We start from the raw sequence: 19,168 nt of genomic DNA on the forward strand, positions 1-19,168 counted from the left end.
GAGGAACTTGAAATAATTTTTGAAGCAATGGATTGTTCCGAGGAAGGGAAGACAACCCTTGGGACATATGTGTTGCGTGAGGAAGCGAACGTGTGGTGGAAGAACGCCAAGTTGAGGCTAGGACCCGGTGGTATGGCTATACCATGGGCAATGTTTAAAAGAGAATTTTTGGTTAAGTATTTTCCTGTGGATGTGAAGAATAAGAAGGTGGTGGAATTCATGGAGTTGAAACAGGGAAATATGACGGTAGCTGACTATGCCGTCAAGTTTGAGACTTTGTGTGCGTTTAGCCCGCATTACAACACTATGGAAGCGGAGAACGACAAGTGTGTGAAGTTTGAAAGTGGTCTACGTCCAGACATTAAGCATATGATTGGATTTTCACAGATAAGGGATTTTGCGACCCTTGTGAACAAGAGTAGGATTTGTGATGAGGATGGTAGAGCTAAGGTGAACTACTACAAGGCTGCGAATGACCGAAAAGGGAAAGGACAAGAGCGCGGAAAACCTTATGACAACCGCGGTAAAGGGAATACAAGTGGTGGTAAGAAGCCGGTGAATGGAAGTTGTTACAACTGTGGAGAAAGGGGTCATATGTCTTATGATTGCCCGAAGAAAGGAGATAGATGTAAGAATTGTGGAAAGCTGGGCCACAAGACCGAAGTGTGTAGGACAAAAGTGGTGTGTTTCAACTGTGGTGAGGAAGGCCACAAGAGTCCGACTTGTAAGAAGCCCAAGAAGGTGATGGGCAAGGTGTTTGCTTTGAGTGGAGAGGATGCTAGCCTTGAGGACAATCTCATTAGAGGTACGTGTTTCATCTATGACACTCCTTTAATTGCGATTATAGATACGGGAGCGACGCATTCTTTTATTTCTTTGGATTGTGCGAAGCGTCTTAGTATTCCTTTAACGGATATGATGGGTAGGATGGAAATAGAAACTCCTGCAAATGGTTCAGTGATTACCCGACAAGTATGTCGTAACTGCCCCGTAACCATTTTTGGTAGGCATTTTGGTATGGATTTAGTGTGTATTCCACTTAGTGGTATGGATGTGATTTTTGGTATGAATTGGTTAATCTTCAACCGAATTCATATCAACTGTCGTGAGAAGGCCGTTGTTTTTCCGAAGCCGGAGGAGAACTTGCATTTGATGAGCGGGAAGGAAGTATCGGAAGCGTTGAAAGAACATGCCGAGATGTTCATGATGTTTGCATCATTGAAGCTCGAAGGAGGAGTTAAGATAGAAGAGTTACCGATCGTTTGTGAATTCCCAGATGTGTTTCCGGATGACATATCTGACGTGCCTCCAAAGCGAGAGGTAGAGTTTTCTATCGACCTAGTACCTGGAACTAGTCCGATATCGATGGCGCCGTATTGAATGTCAGCGTCAGAGTTGAATGAGTTGAAGAAGCAACTTGAAGAGCTGCTTGAGAAGAGGTTTGTTCGACCGAGTGTTTCGCCATGGGGAGCGCCGGTATTGCTTGTGAAGAAGAAAGATGGAAGCATGAGATTATGTATAGACTATCGTCAGTTGAACAAAGTGACGATCAAGAATAGATATCCACTTCCGAGGATAGATGATTTGATGGATCAACTAGTTGGAGCTTGCGTGTTTAGTAAGATAGATTTGAGATCTGGATACCATCAGATTAGAGTGAAGACGGAAGACATACCTAAGACTGCATTTAGGACGAGGTATGGGCACTACGAGTATTCAGTTATGCCGTTTGGTGTGACCAATGCACCTGGAGTTTTCATGGAGTATATGAACCGAATTTTCCATTCATTTTTGGATAGATTCGTGGTGGTGTTCATTGACGACATTTTGATTTACTCAAAATCCGAGGAAGAGCACGAAGAGCACTTGAGGATTGTTTTGCAAGTCTTGAAGGAGAAGAAGTTGTATGCCAAGTTGTCGAAGTGTGATTTTTGGATGAAAGAGGTGAGTTTCCTAGGGCATATAATTTCAAGTGGAGGAATCGCGGTAGATCCTGCGAAGGTTGAAGCTGTGTCACAGTGGGGAACGCCGGAATCTGTTTCAGAGATTAGAAGTTTCCTTGGTTTAGCCGGTTATTATAGAAGATTCATCGAAGGTTTTTCGAAGTTGGCTTTACCGTTAACCAAGTTGACGAGGAAAGATCAAGCGTTTGTTTGGGATGGTATTTGTGAGAAGAGTTTCCAAGAGCTCAAGAGAAGATTGACTACTGCACCCGTGTTGATTTTACCTGATGCCAAAGAGTCGTTCGTCGTGTATTGCGATGCTTCGAAGTTAGGACTTGGTGGAGTGCTTATGCAAGGGGGTAATGTGGTAGCATATGCTTCAAGGCAACTGAAGGTTCACGAGAGGAACTATCCAACGCATGATTTGGAGTTAGCCGCAGTGGTGTTTGCTTTGAAAGTGTGGAGACACTACTTGTATGGATCGAGGTTTGAAGTGTTTAGTGATCACAAGAGTCTGAAGTACTTATTCGACCAGAAGGAGTTGAATATGAGGCAACGTAGATGGCTCGAATTCTTAAATGACTACGATTTTGAATTGAGTTATCACCCCGGAAAAGCCAATGTGGTGGCCGATGCATTAAGTAGGAAAACTTTGCATATGTCATCATTGATGGTGAAAGAGTTAGAGTTGATTGAAGAATTCCGAGACTTGAGTCTTGTGTGCGAGGTTACTTCTACAAGTGTGAAGCTTGGAATGTTGAGATTGACGAATCCTTTTCTTGAAGATATTAAAGAACGCCAGAAATCGGATAAGAAATTGATGGAGAAGATGATACTCATCAATGAAGGCAAGGAGACCAATATCAAGATTGACGAAAGTGGAGTCATGAGATTTCACGGAAGAGTTTGTGTACCGGATGTACCCGAATTGAAAAGAATGATCATGGAAGAAGGTCACAGAAGTGGTTTGAGTATTCATCCTGGAGTAACCAAGATGTATCAGGATTTGAGGAAGTTGTTTTGGTGGCCGGGAATGAAGAGGCAAATTTCTGAATTTGTTTATTCATGCTTAACTTGTCAGAAATCGAAGATTGAGCATCAGAAGCCGTTTGGTTTGTTACAACCAATGTTTATACCCGAATGGAAATGGGACAGCATTGCAATGGATTTTGTGGGAGGTTTACCGAAGACCAAGAAAAGTAACGAGGTGATTTGGGTAGTGGTAGATCGTCTGACGAAGTGTGCTCACTTCATTGCTATCAGGAAAGGTACTTTGGTGCCTAAGTTGGCCGAGATTTATGTGGAGCAGATTGTGAAGCTACATGGTATTCCAACAAGTATTATTTCGGATAGAGATCCGAGATTTACTTCTAGATTTTGGGAAAGCTTGCAAGAAGCTTTAGGAACGAAGTTGAGGTTGAGTTCAGCTTATCATCCTCAAACAGATGGTCAGTCGGAGAGGACGATACAATCCTTAGAGGATTTGTTGAGAGCTTGTGTTTTGGAGCAAAACGTGAATTGGGATTCTTGTTTGCCGTTGGTAGAGTTTACATACAACAACAGTTACCATTCTAGTATCGGAATGGCACCGTTTGAGGCTTTGTATGGGAGAAGGTGTAGGACACCTCTGTGTTGGTATGAAACTGGAGAAGGTGCAATTCTTGGACCAGAGATTGTACAAGAAACAACAGAGAAGATTCGGATGATTCGTGAGAAGATGAAAACATCTCAGAGTCGACAGAAGAGTTATCATGATAAGAGGAGGAAGGACATTGAATTCCAAGAAGGGGATCATGTATTCCTACGAGTTACATCGACTACTGGAGTAGGACGTGCGTTGAAGTCAAGGAAGTTGACGTCGAGGTTTATTGGGCCGTTTGAGATTTTGAAGCGAGTTGGGAAAGTTGCGTATAGGATTGCATTACCGCCATCATTGGCGAATTTGCACGATGTTTTTCATGTATCACAGTTGCGCAAGTATGTGTCTGATCCGACACACGTGATTGAATCGGACGATGTTCAAGTGAGGGATGACTTGACCATTGAGACTGTGCCTTTGAGAATCGAAGGAAGAGAAGTGAAGAGGTTGAGAAACAAAGAGATTGCATCCGTGAAAGTCGTGTGGGGAGGACCGGCTGGTGAGAATGCGACGTGGGAGTTGGAAAGCAAGATGAGAGATTCTTATCCCGATCTGTTTCTAGGTAATTTCGAGGGCGAAATTCTTTTAAGGGGGGTAGGATTGTAACGACCCATTTTTCGTATTCATATATTTTATTAAATGTTATTTTATTTATTAATTGGCTTTTATTATTTTAGTGGGCGACGAATAATTATTTAGCCGAACGTAAGTTATTAGACGCGAGAACCTTTGTTTTGGGCTTATGGGCGTGAGAGGTATGGGCCTAAGCCAATTGGGCTTGGTTCATGACCATGGAAAGTAGTATAAGTAACAAGTCAAACATATGAATAGTATTACAATTCATTTCTTTGAGTTTTGAGTGAGTAGAGCAAGAGCAAAACCATAGAGCTAAGCTAGGGTTTGATCAAGAGAGAAAGCTTGAGCAAGAGAAGGCTTGGATCATCACCAAACTTAAGGTAAGAGATTAGAATTCATGATTCTTGAGTGATAAGGAGAGGGGAGATTGTCTATGTCTCCGTTCCCGAACTCTCCCACTCAATTTCTTTTAGACTTTTGATAAGCTTTTGTATGTGAGTGTGATGTTCTTCATCATCACTTTGTATGTGTTAATCACTAGCTAGATTTCATGATAAATATGTGTATGTTTGGATCATGTTGAGAAAGTTTATGAAAGTTACTTAAAACCCAAGAAATTGACATGATTTTGATTATTAGAGGTATTTGGATGTTTGGAAGGGATGATTAATGTTCCTTGATACCATATATGTTTGGAATGGCTGTTTATATGAATTTATAACATGTTTGGATGAATTTTTGAGTTGATTTAAGGTTAAACCGCCTTAGATAACTCAAGAACAGATATTCTGTTCTGGTGTGGTTCGCTAAGCGACCAGGAGTTCGCTGTAGCGAACAGGTTCGCTGAAGCTCGCCAATGCTCGCCATGAGCAGGTGACTTCCGGGTGAGGTTCGCGTAGGCTCGCTAAGCCTTCGCTCAGCGAATAGTTCGTTGAAGCTCGCAATGCTCGCCATGAGCAGGTGACTTCCTGGAACGTGGTTCGCTATGTCTCGCTAAGGCTTCGCTTAGCGAAGGCCTCTGTGACAGCAATTTTGTTGATGTTTGTAAGTGTATTTAGGCACTTGTAAAATGGTTTAAGAGTATCCTTACATGATTGTTGATACATGTTGATACTGTTAATGCTTATTGTTAATCGTTATATGATTGATAAACGTGTATGCAATAAGTTGTAGCTTAATGTGAGCAATGTTATGTTTTGGCATTAATTTGCAATGTTAAGTGAATGTGTTAGGATTGTGTTCCCGCATTCATAAAAGAGTAGCTTCGAGCTAGAGAATATCATATGGTTGATATGTGTATGCATACATGCATTCATGATTGTATGTGAACATTGGAAACTTGGGTTCCAATAACGAAAATGGATTATGTGTCCATAATGAAGCCGAGGATCGGATTAGATGAATCCATGAGTCCGGAGTTGCTATCCAACAGGATATAAAACTGTGTTGGCTTATCCAAGGGAGATAAGATGGTTCGGTAAGTTCCGACATATCCAGCATGATATAAAACTGTTCTTGGTCCACCGTTGGTGTGACATCTTGGTACCACATGCATTTAGTTATGTCTAGGGATGGCATGACAGTGAATTAATTGGCATTAGATACCTTAGGGTAAATGCGCATATATTTGGTAAATGGTACGTGACATTAGTTGGTTGAAATGTGTTGAACTTTATTAATTGATAATCGTTTAGTGCGATGTTTTGGCGTGAGTTAGAATATGTATGATGTAGTTCGAAAGTGTAAGGTCTTTCTTATGCTCGTATGATATGCGATTATGTTTTCTAACTCTCTGCTTTGTGTTATTTGCTGGACCTTTGGGGGTTCAGATATTCAGGCTGAGGATTGTGCCGACGTTTAGACTGCTGTTTTAGCGTGGTGTTGAAGTACCTTTTGGTGAGGAGACTTAGAATAGATTACTCCTCTTAGTACTAGCTTTTGACTAGAGTTTGTAAATAGTAAATGCTCTGGTAATGTAACATCGAGTCGGGGATTACGCTTGGATTTCATCGTATATCGGTGTTACCTTTTGATATGCTAGTTATTGTATAAGTGACATCCTTAGGGATGAATATGGCTTATGTATATATATATGTATATATATGCATGCTTGGTTTGATTGGAATCCGCTGTTGCTTTTCATGTTAAATTTCATGATGCTCTGTGTGTATGCTTGTGTTTTAATTACCGCGTGGCACTCTGCCTTTACACTTGTTGAAAAGTTTTTAAAATTACGTTTTTAAGGGTAGTATGGGTTAGGGTGTTACACTCTTTCTCGAAATATGGACAAATGGAAGTTTAACCCCTAAGGAAGCACTTTATGAAGCCTCCCGGAATTTGATTGATTTGTTTATTCCTTTTTTACACGCAGAAGAAGAAAACTTGAATTTTGAAAACAATCAACACAAAGTTACTTTACCCCTTTTTACTTTTCATGATAGATTAGTTAAGGATAAACTAAGGAAAAAAAAAAGAAATTGGATTGAAATCCATTTTTATTGACCAATTAGAATTGCCTCCCAGGATCTATAATTGTCTTAAAAAGTCTGATATACATACATTATTGGAACTTTTGAATAAGAGTCAAGAAGACCTTATGAAAATTGAACATTTTCGCGTAGAAGATGTTCAAAATATATTAAACATTTTACAAATCGACAAGCATTTTGCATAAATTTGCAATCCACTGGATTTTTTTTTCATCTTTCATTAAAAAAAAGAAAGGTAGACATGGGTATAGGAAAATGGTTATTCCTTGCCCCCTTTATTCCACTATTTTCTATGTTAATTTCTATATTTCTATATTAAAGAAAAAAAATTGGAATAGAGAATCCATACCAAAGTTGGAATAGTGGTATCTATTTTTATCTCAAACATTGAGGTCAGTAACATTGATGAACTTGATAAGGGTGCGGAAAGAGAGGGATTCGAACCCTCGGTAAACAAAAAGCCTACATAGCAGTTCCAATGCTACGCCTTGAACCACTCGGCCATCTCTCCTACATAATGATTATGTCCCTAAACCAAGTCAATAGCGAGGCATTCTTATTCCATTTGCGTAGGCGCACTCAATTAATTTAATTGAAACTAAAAAAAAGAAAGAAATTATTTTTTTTTTTAAACCCTTACTTCGAGGCCTGCCGTAGGATAAAGTAATTTGATTAACTAGAACTTTCACCCATGCGGTGCATGGGTCTAATTAGGTGTAATATGTAACAATAAAAAATAAAATACAAAAATTCTAAGAGCATTTTCAATAAGAGTAGTATATGGAATTTCATAGACTAATTATTCTATATTTGTTTATGTGCTTATTTTATATTTTATATATTTTTTAAATAATTTTTGAACCCCATCGTTTTGTTTACTTATTAAAAAAAATTGCTGATAACTAAAGGTTAAAAAATTGATGATAATTAAAGGTTAAAAAAAATAAATTAAAGACGTAATCAATAGCGAGGCATTCTTATTCCATTTGCGTAGGCGCACTCAATTAATTTAATTGAAACTAAAAAAAAGAAAGAAATTTTTTTTTTTTTTAAACCCTTACTTCGAGGCCTGCCGTAGGATAAAGTAATTTGATTAATAAGTCCATTTTTACGTTATCTCGTACTGTATTGTATAATTCCTTTGTTTGGGGATTCTTTTATCACGCGATAAAAAAAAACGAAATTATAGAATGGATTGCTACCCATGACTAGATCTCGGATAAATGGAAATTTTATTGATAAGACCTTTACCATTGTAGCCAACATCTTATTACGAATAATTCCGACAACTTCTGGAGAAAGGGAGGCATTCACTTATTACAGAGATGGTGCGATTTGATTCTTTTTTTTTTTACCGATCTCAGTCTTAGGAGAAAAATACATAAACCGTTAATTTTGACGGGTCTCAATAACATATCAATGATTTTCAGTTTTTTTTAAAAAAAATTATGGATGATCTATACGATATAAACTTTTCATCCAACGGTGAATTTTGTAAAATTCGTATTCGTTATAGTATTTTCGAGACTTGTGCATGGTGCACAACTTGAGACACTTGTGCACCATAGACTTTGCCCCAAATACATATGTTATTTAATGAATGAATATAAAAAATGAGTTGTTTTTTATAAAAAAAAAATGATCGGAGGGAGTAATACTCTACATCAGAAGAAAAAAAATTGTTTTTTAAATCTATTATATTACGAGTTCAGATTTGAACTCTTATAGACTTATATTACCTCTGTTTCAAGCTTTTTGACTAATTCACATAAATTAAGAAGTGTAATTAACTTTGTGTAAAAATTTATAATTATGAATAAGTTTACAAAATTATTTTTCATTGATGATATGAGAAATATAAATTACTAAATTAAAAAAAGAGAAAGTAATAAATAGTTAAGAATATAAGAGAAAAAAATAATATTAAATATTTCATTTTTTTCTTATACCAATTATTTGCTTAAGTGTCCATAATACATAATAAAGTCAGTTAGAATCTAAAACCACATTGGTTGTTGCCTACGTAACTAGGAAAGAGATTGACTAGTAACAAAAGTTCATAAAAGAGATTTAATGAAAGAAAAAAAAGTTCATAAAAGAGATTAAAGGGTAATAAATATAATTTTTCTAGATACTTAAGTGGGAAAAAAAATTAAAATCGAAATTGTATAATTTGTATTTTTAACACAAGATATACCAATGATGAAAAATAAAGCACATGTTCGATTGTTGATTAGCAAAATTAGCATGAGCATAGAAATTAGAATTGATGACTCCATCCATTGGACTCACACTACATAACAAAATTCATGTCAAAGTGAAACTTGATCTTGAAGGCTGCGCATCTCTCTGTTCACCAACCCCATTTCTTTTACAAAATTGACCTATAGAGTAAGAAATTTATAAACTCTTCACGATAAATGGCACATTAGAGTCAGAGTGATGTAAATTGACAAAGATGTCTCTTCCACGATTATTAAGAAATATACAGTATTGGAAATATGTTGTGTATATAATTACTTTCCTATGTTACCTTGATTCTATAGTTATGTACTTTAATGTATAGAATAAATTAGATCCCATTGATTGTGGATCACGTCTGTCATGAGCTAGAATTAGTGTAGAATCTTCTTGTATATGTATTATATATATCAAGCAAATGATCAATAAAAAGATATACACATAATATATCACCTTTACATTGTTCTTTTAGATGGCATCAGAGCACGATCTAGAAACAAAAATAACATCACCTCAAAAACAACCAAATAGCAGTAGCAACAATTCAAATAACACCAGTTCCAGTCTCAAAAACAATAACAACAGTTCTGATATGGATTCCTCAAATCCATACTATATCCATCCTTCAGATCATCCTGGTCATTTGCTTGTCCCAACAAAATTGAATGGTACCAATTACCCATCATGGAGTATATCGATGATCCATGCCCTCACAGCCAAAAACAAAATAGGCTTTATCAATGGATCCAACAAAGCACCATCTGAAATTGATCAATCTGCAGAATATGCTCTATGGAATCGGTGTAACAGCATGATTTTATCATGGCTCACCCATTCTGTAGAACCCGATTTAGCTAAGGGAGTCATTCATGCCAAAACTGCGCAACAGGTTTGGGAAGATTTTAAAGATCAGTTTTCACAGAAGAATGCTCCAGCAATATATCGGATTCAAAAGTCCTTGGCCTCTTTATCCCAAGGAACCATGGCTGCCTCAACCTACTTTACAAAAATCAAAGGTCTTTGGGATGAATTAGAAACATACCGTACTCTTCCTACTTGCAACCAGATGAAAGCACATGATGAACAAAGGGAAGAAGATCGCTTGATGCAATTTCTCATGGGTCTTAATGATACCTACAGCACTGTTCGCACCAACATTCTCATGATGTCGCCGTTACCCAATGTGCGGCAGGCCTACTCTCTAGTCATTCAAGATGAGACACAGCGCCAAATGTCTTCCGAAACAACGGAGAATTTCTCCATTGCTGCTGCAGCCAACAGTCATTCAAACAACTTCTCCAACAAGCATTTCAAAAACAAGCATTGTGAACACTGTAATAGAGATGGCCACACAATTATCGAATGTCGAACTCTAAAATTTCATTGTGATTTCTGCAATAGGGATGGACACACAGAGGATCAATGCAGGATTAAAAACAGAACATGGGGTTCGAAAAACATGGGAAATCAGAGCAATAGACAAAATCAATCACAGCAGCGACAAGTTGGGTCTCGAAGCGCTGCATCCAGATCTTCCCCTGCTGCAAACGCAGCGGAATCTTCACAAACTGCATGTGAGTTATCTGCAGAACAACTTCAGCAACTTGCCCGCGCATTGAATATGATGTCTTCAAACAATACCTCTGGTAATAGCGATGTTTATGCAAATGCTGCAGGTCTGTCTCTTTTCTCTAATGCTTCAATTAATTCTGTATTCACTAAGCCTTGGATATTGGACAGTGGAGCTACCGATCATATCACATCTGATTCTACATTTCTTTCTATAACAAAATTTCCATCCATACCTTCTGTCAATTTACCTACTGGGTCTTCCGCTCCAATCACATCTATTGGAGACATGTCATTTAATTCCAATATAACCTTAAAAAATGTTTTGTGTGTTCCTTCATTTCGGTTAAATTTGATGTCTGTTAGCAAGCTCACCAAATCTCTGAATTGTTGCGTCATTTTGTTTCCTGACTTTTGTGTGTTGCAGGACTTGGCTACGGGGAAGATGATTGGCTCGGGTGAACAATGTGGTGGTCTTTATTACATGTCCCCATTACAAAGAATGCCTGTCTCTCATCAAGTTTCTCAGCCCTCAAATATATGGCACATGCGACTTGGTCACCCATCTATATCTCGTCTCAAATTATGTTCTCCTTTATTGTCTCCAAATAACATAGCATCTTTTGAGAATAATTGTAATGTTTGCCCTATGGCTAAACAAACTAGAATTCCTTTTCCTTTAAGCACTATATCAACTAATGCTCCTTTTGATTTGTTACATTGTGATATTTGGGGTCCTCATAAAATTCCCACACATTCAGGAGCACGTTTTTTTTTAACTATTGTTGATGATTTTACAAGATGCACATGGGTATTTCTTATGCGATACAAATCAGATTCTCAAAATATTTTGAAATCCTTCATTAATTTTGCTTATACCCAATTTCAAGCGTCTGTTAAAACAATTAGAGTTGACAATGGTTCTGAATTCATGTCGATGAGAGAATTCTTTCAATCTCATGGGATAGAACATCAACGAACTTGTGTGTACACACCACAACAAAATGGAGTTGTGGAACGCAAGCATCGTCATATTCTAGTTGTAGCACGAGCACTACTATTTCATTCTCATCTACCTCTTGAATTTTGGGGTGAATGTGTATTGACCGCTGTTTACCTTATAAACCGTTTACCATCTCCATTATTATCCAACAAATCACCTTTTGAATTATTATACAATAAGCCCCCATCACTTGATCACTTGAGGGTATTTGGTTGCTTATGTTATGCTACTATTGTCCACCCTACACATAAATTTGATCCTCGTGCAAAAAGGGGTATATTTGTTGGATATCCCACTGGTCAAAAAGGTTATAAGATTTATGATCCCGAGACAAAGACTTTCTTTGTGAGTCGTGATGTCAAATTCTGTGAAACCAATTTTCCTTCCATTCCAAACACATCTGAACCCAACCTAATTTCATCTCATCCTTCATATGAGGCCATTGATGATTTGCCTTCCCCTACATCATCTCATCATCAATCGCAACAAACCGATATACCTTCTACACATGAGCCAAATTCTCCTTCACACATAACTACCGAAACATCTTCCGCTGCCTCACCTATAGTTGAACCAACTCCACTTACTACCCACACAACAGACCCTCCAACCCCCTTCATTCCCCAAGTTCGGAAGTCTGTACGTGATAAGCACCCCCCGATATGGCATAACGACTACCACATGTCCACACAAGTCAATAAAACTCCCTCAGAGCCAACTTCTGGGTCAGGTACTCGGTATCCTCTTTCACATTACCTTTCATACTCACGCATTTCTTCTTCAAATTGTGCTTTTTTTGGCTAACATTACAGCCCATAGAGAACCACAATCCTATGATCAAGCTGTCCATGATCCACTTTGGCAGGATGCAATGAATGCAGAATTAGAAGCATTAGAACAAAACAACACATGGAGCCTTGTACCTCTTCCTTCTGGTCATAAGCCTATTGGTTGCAAATGGGTGTACAAAATAAAATACAAATCGGATGGTACGATAGAGCGCTACAAGGCACGCCTTGTTGCTAAGGGATACACTCAAGTTGAAGGAATTGACTATCAAGAAACTTTTTCACCTACTGCCAAGGTCACTACTCTTCGCTGCCTTCTCACTGTTGCAGCTGCTCGTAATTGGTTCATACACCAATTAGATGTGCAAAACGCCTTTCTTCATGGCGATTTACATGAGTTAGTGTACATGGAGCCTCCACCTGGTCTTCGCCGACAGGGGGAGAACGTTGTATGTCGGCTCAATAAGTCACTCTATGGACTCAAACAAGCATCAAGGAATTGGTTCTCTACTTTTTCTGAAGTCATTCAAAAGGCTGGTTACCAACAATCAAAGGCCGACTACTCCCTCTTCACCAAATCCCAAGGTACTTCATTCACAGCTGTTCTTATTTATGTTGATGACATACTTCTCACAGGAAATGATCTTCAAGAAATGAAACGCCTTAAAGAGTTTCTTCTCAAGCGTTTCCGTATTAAAGATCTTGGAAATTTGAAATATTTTTTGGGCATTGAGTTTTCTCGTTCCAAGAAAGGCATCTTCATGTCTCAAAGAAAATATGCTCTAGACATTTTACAAGATTCAGGACTGACAGGCGCTCGCCCCGATAAATTTCCAATGGAACAAAATTTGAAACTAACTCCCACAGATGGAGTGGTGCTAAATGATCCAACCAAATATAGAAGGCTTGTTGGTAGGCTAATTTACCTTACTGTCACAAGACCTGACATTGTATATTATGTCCAAACATTGAGTCAATTCATGCACGAGCCAAGAAAGCCTCATTGGGATGCTGCATTGAGAGTCCTCAGATACATCAAAGGCACACCTGGACAAGGCTTGCTATTTTCATCTACTAATGACCTTACCTTAAAGGCCTTTTGTGATTCAGATTGGGGAGGTTGTCATGCCACTAGAAGATCTGTTACAGGATTTTGCCTTTTCCTTGGGAATTCTCTCATCTCATGGAAATCTAAGAAACAAGTTGTTGTCTCTAGATCATCAGCCGAATCTGAATATCGAGCCATGGCTAATACATGCTTGGAGTTGACATGGCTACGGTTTATATTACAAGATTTGAAAGTCTCACAAAATACTCCAACACCATTATTTTGTGACAACCAGGCAGCTCTACACATTGCGGCTAATCCTGTATTTCATGAGCGTACAAAACATATTGAAATAGATTGTCATATAGTACGGGAAAAACTACAGGCTGGAATAATCAATCCTTCTTATGTGCCAACACGATTCCAGTTAGCAGATGTGTTTACAAAAGCTTTGGGAAAAGATCAATTTGTGACATTGCGCAGCAAGTTGGGACTTCACGATATTCACTCACCAACTTGAGGGGGAGTATTAAGAAATATACAGTATTGGAAATATGTTGTGTATATAATTACTTTCCTATGTTACCTTGATTCTATAGTTATGTACTTTAATGTATAGAATAAATTAGATCCCATTGATTGTGGATCACGTCTGTCATGAGCTAGAATTAGTGTAGAATCTTCTTGTATATGTATTATATATATCAAGCAAATGATCAATAAAAAGATATACACATAATATATCACCTTTACATTGTTCTTTTAGAACGATGGTATTTTGCCAATTTATTATAGAAAAATATTATGTGAACAAACAACGGATAAAAATACGATAAAATGCACTGTTTGACTTTTTTATTAATTTTTTGAGTTGCTCGATGTGCGTACATAGAGTGGATGATATACGATGTTGCATTTTTGTCCCTTGTTATACCAATAACGTGAAAAAATTTACACTTACATTCAATTAAATATTTTTGTGTTGCTATTTTTTTAGATTAATTTTTTAAATATTTCTACAAATATGACATTTACTACATTTAGAAACTTTAATAGTAAAATAATATATTTTGGGTAAAAAAATAAAATATTTTAATTTACTTAGAGAAATTGTAAAAATAAAGAAAGCTAAAGAGAGTAAGAAAAGCGTGAAAAAATTTCTTCATCCGTATAATAATGATGATGATAACGGATGATGCATGATTGTAGCAATAATCCAATGTTGTTTGTTTTATTTTTTTCTTTTTAGAAACAATATTGACACTTGAACATGGACGATTTTATGGCTAGGTTCATTCAAAAAGTGTCTAATTAAGCCTACATTCATTTTACACTTTACAACTGAAAAAATCCTCCACCGTTCCTTATCTCTTCAACTACTACAGTATTCATCAATTATGTATAAATATGACAACATTTTCATCTTCATATATCATCATATATGTGAACACCATTTCAACATTCAAACTACATATAGTAATCAAATTAGACACTACACATAGTATATAATATACTTCTATTCATCTATAGATCACATTGTTTGCATATTCTTAGTGGTGTCACAACACCAATGATATTTCAGAGAGTAATGGAGGCATTTGATGCTGATGTGGCACTAGCACGTGGGAAGCGCTGCAGTGAGAGCAGCGGAAGCGAGCACTCACCTGAGAGTTCAACTGATTTGTCTGATCTCGTGTTGTCTTTTATGGAAGACAACGAGAGATCGGAGAAAAAAGATGATGTTTTTCATCGCGGAGATCGCGATGAAGAAGATGTTGAAAAAATTGGTGAATGGTGTGATGACGAGAAAAATGAAATGTTGAAGGAGTTGTTTGGTGAGAATGAAGATGTTGATGAGGACGAAAGAGATGCTAAAGAAATTATTAGGAAGGAAGTTGAGGTTGCAATCGGAGAATTTATTGGAAGTGATTCGATTGTTGATGGATTCAAACGCTGGTTGATGTCTCAGTTAAGGGATAAAGGTTTTGATGCTGGTGAGTACTAATTACTTATGAATAGTTTGTTAGTAGTTAATTATTGATTTTATTATAGTTGATTCCAAAATTTGAAAATAGTTGTTTGTAAAAAATTACCCCTTACTTACACCTATGATATTAGTGTGTTTGGTTTTACGTCAACAAAATTTAATTTTGAATGTAAATTGATTTATGTTTCTTTGTTTAGGGTTGTGCAAAACCAAATGGGAGAAAAAGGGAAAATTAACTGCCGGTGACTATGAGTACATTGATATCAATATGTCTGGAAAACGTTACGTAATTGAAGTTTCACTAGCTGCTGAATTCAAAATAGCTCGTCCAACAAATCAATATTCATCCTTGCTAAATATTTTTCCAAGAATTTATGTTGGTAAAATGGAAGAACTCAAAAGAATTGTGAGATTAATGTGCTCTGCAATTAAAGGGTCTATGAAAAAAATGGACCTACACATACCACCATGGAGAAGAAATTTGTACATGCAAACAAAGTGGTTTAGTTCTTACAAAAGAACAACTAATGCAGTTGCAACTAAAAATGCAACATCTTCACATTTTTCAGCTGAGTCATTTTTTCCTGAAAAATTTATGGGGTTTGAAGCAAGGCATGTGAAAGCATATAATTGTAGGGATGATTATGTTGGGATTAATAATGGGTTTAGAATTGGGAACTTGACTGCTGCATTAAATTCTGATAACTTTGGATTGTGATCATAGTTCTTTTTATTTGTTCTATTTTGTATAGAAGTGTTTTTGATGAGTGGTAGTGTTAGGTGCTTAGCATAGAGAAGGGCACAAAATGTGCTAGAGAACAAATTTCTCTAAGCATAGCTATGATATAATTTTTGCAGGCAATTAAGGTTCATTGTTAGCAATTGATTATTTTGTTTGTTTAAAATAAGTATTGTGAAATACTGAAATATATTGTAAACGTAGGATTGTTTCCTTGGCAAGGATCAATAGAGACTTCATGCATAAATAAAATATCCAGATGTTACCTATTTATTTTTCAAAGTTTTGCAAATTGGTATCTATATTTTTTTTTATTTGGTATCTATATTTTTTTGACAAAGTTTAAGAATGAAAAATATTATACTTTATGCAAACTAAAAAGGAAATGAAATAAAAAAAAAAAATCAATCAAAGCATTTGAATTGTATAGGATTCTATATATCACTGTAAGTTTGGTCATATGTATCGTTAAAAATGAAGTCTGATGGCCTTTTATAAGTGACAGAAAAGTAAACTCTCACTTAGCGATGGAACAGTGCGCTTAGCGATGGAGATTTCTTCACCCGGAAGTATTTTAGCCGCCACAGCTCGCTTAGCGACCGACTGACTTGAACATTCTGCCATTTTCTCGCTGGGAGCTCGCTAAGCGAGACTGACAACAACTTGATTTTCTACATTTTCCGACAGCTTGCATCACTTTTTCTGTCGCTTTGTCGTCACTTTGCCAGCAACTCATACTAAAACTCTTTATCTTTTCATTCGAAAATTCATTAAATCCAATTTTACCTACAAAAAGTGTTGGAATTAGATAGAAATAACATAATTGACTAACTTACTAATTAAAACTAATATTTACAACTTGTTGGGTTTTTTTATATGAAATTACTTTTAAAAAAAAAGTCAATAAGTGCCTAAAATACACACACACACACACACACGTAAAATTACAATTTTTTGGCACTTATCAATAATTATAAAAAAAAAATTAGTAGCCTACATATCAATTTCCTCTCTTATGAGTCGATTAAAAAGTTCACTTCTCTTTTTTCACATATACATTAAGGATCGTATCGAAGACAAGGGGGACATCTCAAGTATAAAAAAAATATGTCAAAAATTTAGGTCCAATAAAAAATAAATAATTAGGGGTCTATTATGCCCAACAAAAACTACCAAAATTCTTAATTTTGCCCATCGCTTCTTATTCTCTCTCGACATACGTATTATTTTATCAACTATCAAATAAATTTTTTGGTACAATAATACTTGATATATTTGATAATTGATGAGTTGATACTTTTGATACAATAATACTTGATATAGTTGATAATTGATGAGTTGATACTTGATACAATTATGTGTTTCAATAATCAAATTTTCTCTTGTAATACTCTCTCACAAATTGCATGTCTGTACTTCTCTTCTACTCACAATTTTGCTTGTATCAACACATACTCATCATCTTCCCCTAGTTTTTTCTAGGAAAGTCTGCAAGTAATCAATCATTCCTAGTTTTCTCTTATTTTTTTCCTCTTCTATGCGATTTTCAATCTTCTTTGTTTTTATTCAAGCTGTGCGATTTTCTGATCAATTGAAAGTGTTGTAAATTTCTTTGTCAAATGTGTTCAAAATACTTGAGGTTGTCAAAGCCATAGATTCTGATCATACATTAAGGTTAATATGGAAAAATCATAATGAGCAAGTAGGGGGCGGATTCACAGTCCAGCGCATGTCTGGGTACTTGCCACAGAGAAAAACACCAAAACGCCAATAAAATACCAAAGTGACACATCAAAAGTAACGTTGTACTGTAACAATGTAATCTTTGAAAATGATTATGAAGTTCTGTTGGAAGACATCAAAAGTGGAATGATGATTTTAAGTTTCTAGAATTTTTTCTATGTTGTCGTTATTTAAAATTTTGAAGTCAGTTTTCTTGCTTTACCATAGAGAGCATACAAACTCACAAATTCAAAGCTTAAATGAGTTTAGTCACAGCCTTTTTAGTTTCAAAATTTTGATCCATCAATGATTTCAATCAATTTTAGTCCATAAAAAAATAGTTCCCAATTGTTAAGGGCATTCAAAAAACTAGTCCCATTAAAAAAAAATACTACATCATTTTTTAAATCGAAAACAACGGTCAAGAAATTATGTTGTTCATTGATCAATTTTTTCTGAAATCAAATTTACTTCTAAGATATGTTGGCAACATTAGACGCAAGCTACTTAAAAATAAAAGCATATTGCTTGGAAAGTTACCCTTTTTATAAGAGAAAGGTCTTCGAAAAAAGCCAATTCACATGCTTTTATCTTTCTTCTTCCTTTCTCAGATCAATCAAAAACAGAGTAAACAAAATTGAAAAACAAAAAATTAAAAAAAATTAAAAAAAAAATGTGAGAAACTCGGTAAGCAGATTTATTGACAGAGAAAAGAATCTCACAATAACCGGCCAGTAAGCTTCTTCGATTTAATATAGCTACAGCCACAATGGCAAATTCAAGATTAAGGGTATTGGTTTTTTGTTACCACCCTTTTTCTCGGTACAATGTAGCATCGTTTCAATAACATCAACAACAGAAAAAACTTAATAATAATCAAAGAAAACAATGTTTATGTTGATTGATTGTGAAATTTGAAAGATTAATAGTGTGCTTGTTTGAATGAATATTCTGAGTGAATTTTCAATTCTATCAACAAAACAGTGTATTGCTCAGATTCAAACTTCACTGAAATCTTCATACATAAATTCGAAGAAATTGAAGAAATTTGAGATCTGTGTTAGATTTTAGATTTCAGCCGTAAAACCCTAAACCTAAAATGATGAGATTGATATGAGGGATGGATGAGTATTTATAATCGAAGTGTGGATCTGAGGTTAGGAAATAAACGTATCGTGGCCGTTTGTTTTAGACTGGATCGGATGGATATGAAGGGGTGGTGGTACAAATAAGATTTGGTCAAATTGTAAATTGGGTAATTCTAGTATCTAGTAGCTTATAATCTGGTTTATCATGGGGCATTGTTGAGCACCGTTAGATGTGTTATTATTTTATACAATAATTTTTTATATTTAATTTTAAAAAATTTGTAATTAATTTTTTGTGTATTTGCTTCTACAATAGAGAAAAGGTGATTTTCTTAA

General features: G+C 36.0%; 2 protein-coding genes and 2 non-coding genes across 4 annotated transcripts; 2 read left to right on the plus strand and 2 right to left on the minus strand.

The window, feature by feature from the left end:
* Positions 1 to 7,070: 7,070 nt before the first annotated feature.
* TRNAS-GGA lies at positions 7,071 to 7,158 on the minus strand. The gene has a single exon. It is a non-coding gene; the product is annotated as a tRNA-Ser (tRNA).
* A 2,522-nt stretch (positions 7,159 to 9,680) lies between these two features.
* LOC123898422 lies at positions 9,681 to 10,945 on the plus strand. The gene is made up of 2 exons (XM_045949366.1): positions 9,681 to 10,564; positions 10,885 to 10,945. Exons 1-2 carry the CDS (start codon positions 9,700 to 9,702, stop codon positions 10,917 to 10,919), a joined length of 900 nt encoding a protein of 299 aa, XP_045805322.1. The 5' UTR covers positions 9,681 to 9,699; the 3' UTR covers positions 10,920 to 10,945.
* Positions 10,946 to 14,635: 3,690 nt separating this feature from the next.
* On the plus strand, positions 14,636 to 16,304 carry LOC123893556. The gene is made up of 2 exons (XM_045943291.1): positions 14,636 to 15,290; positions 15,481 to 16,304. Exons 1-2 carry the CDS (start codon positions 14,867 to 14,869, stop codon positions 15,999 to 16,001), a joined length of 945 nt encoding a protein of 314 aa, XP_045799247.1. The 5' UTR covers positions 14,636 to 14,866; the 3' UTR covers positions 16,002 to 16,304.
* Positions 16,305 to 18,415: 2,111 nt separating this feature from the next.
* LOC123900210 lies at positions 18,416 to 18,511 on the minus strand. The gene has a single exon (XR_006805864.1). It is a non-coding gene; the product is annotated as a small nucleolar RNA snoR109 (small nucleolar RNA).
* Between the last annotated feature and the right edge of the window lie 657 nt (positions 18,512 to 19,168).

This window comes from Trifolium pratense, linkage group LG7, assembly GCF_020283565.1.
Source record: "Trifolium pratense cultivar HEN17-A07 linkage group LG7, ARS_RC_1.1, whole genome shotgun sequence".
Taxonomy (NCBI): domain Eukaryota; kingdom Viridiplantae; phylum Streptophyta; class Magnoliopsida; order Fabales; family Fabaceae; genus Trifolium; species Trifolium pratense.

What these genes read in the sequence shown, in the direction of transcription:
- LOC123898422 (XM_045949366.1), top strand. Translation starts at nt 9,700, where the DNA reads ATGATTTTATCATGGCTCACCCATTCTGTAGAACCCGATTTAGCTAAG. An exon ending in TGTTTATGCAAATGCTGCAG is followed by an intron (nt 10,565 to 10,884) that starts GTCTGTCTCTTT and finishes TGTGTGTTGCAG; the next exon opens with GACTTGGCTACGGGGAAGAT.
- LOC123893556 (XM_045943291.1), top strand. Translation starts at nt 14,867, where the DNA reads ATGATATTTCAGAGAGTAATGGAGGCATTTGATGCTGATGTGGCACTA. An exon ending in GGATAAAGGTTTTGATGCTG is followed by an intron (nt 15,291 to 15,480) that starts GTGAGTACTAAT and finishes TTCTTTGTTTAG; the next exon opens with GGTTGTGCAAAACCAAATGG.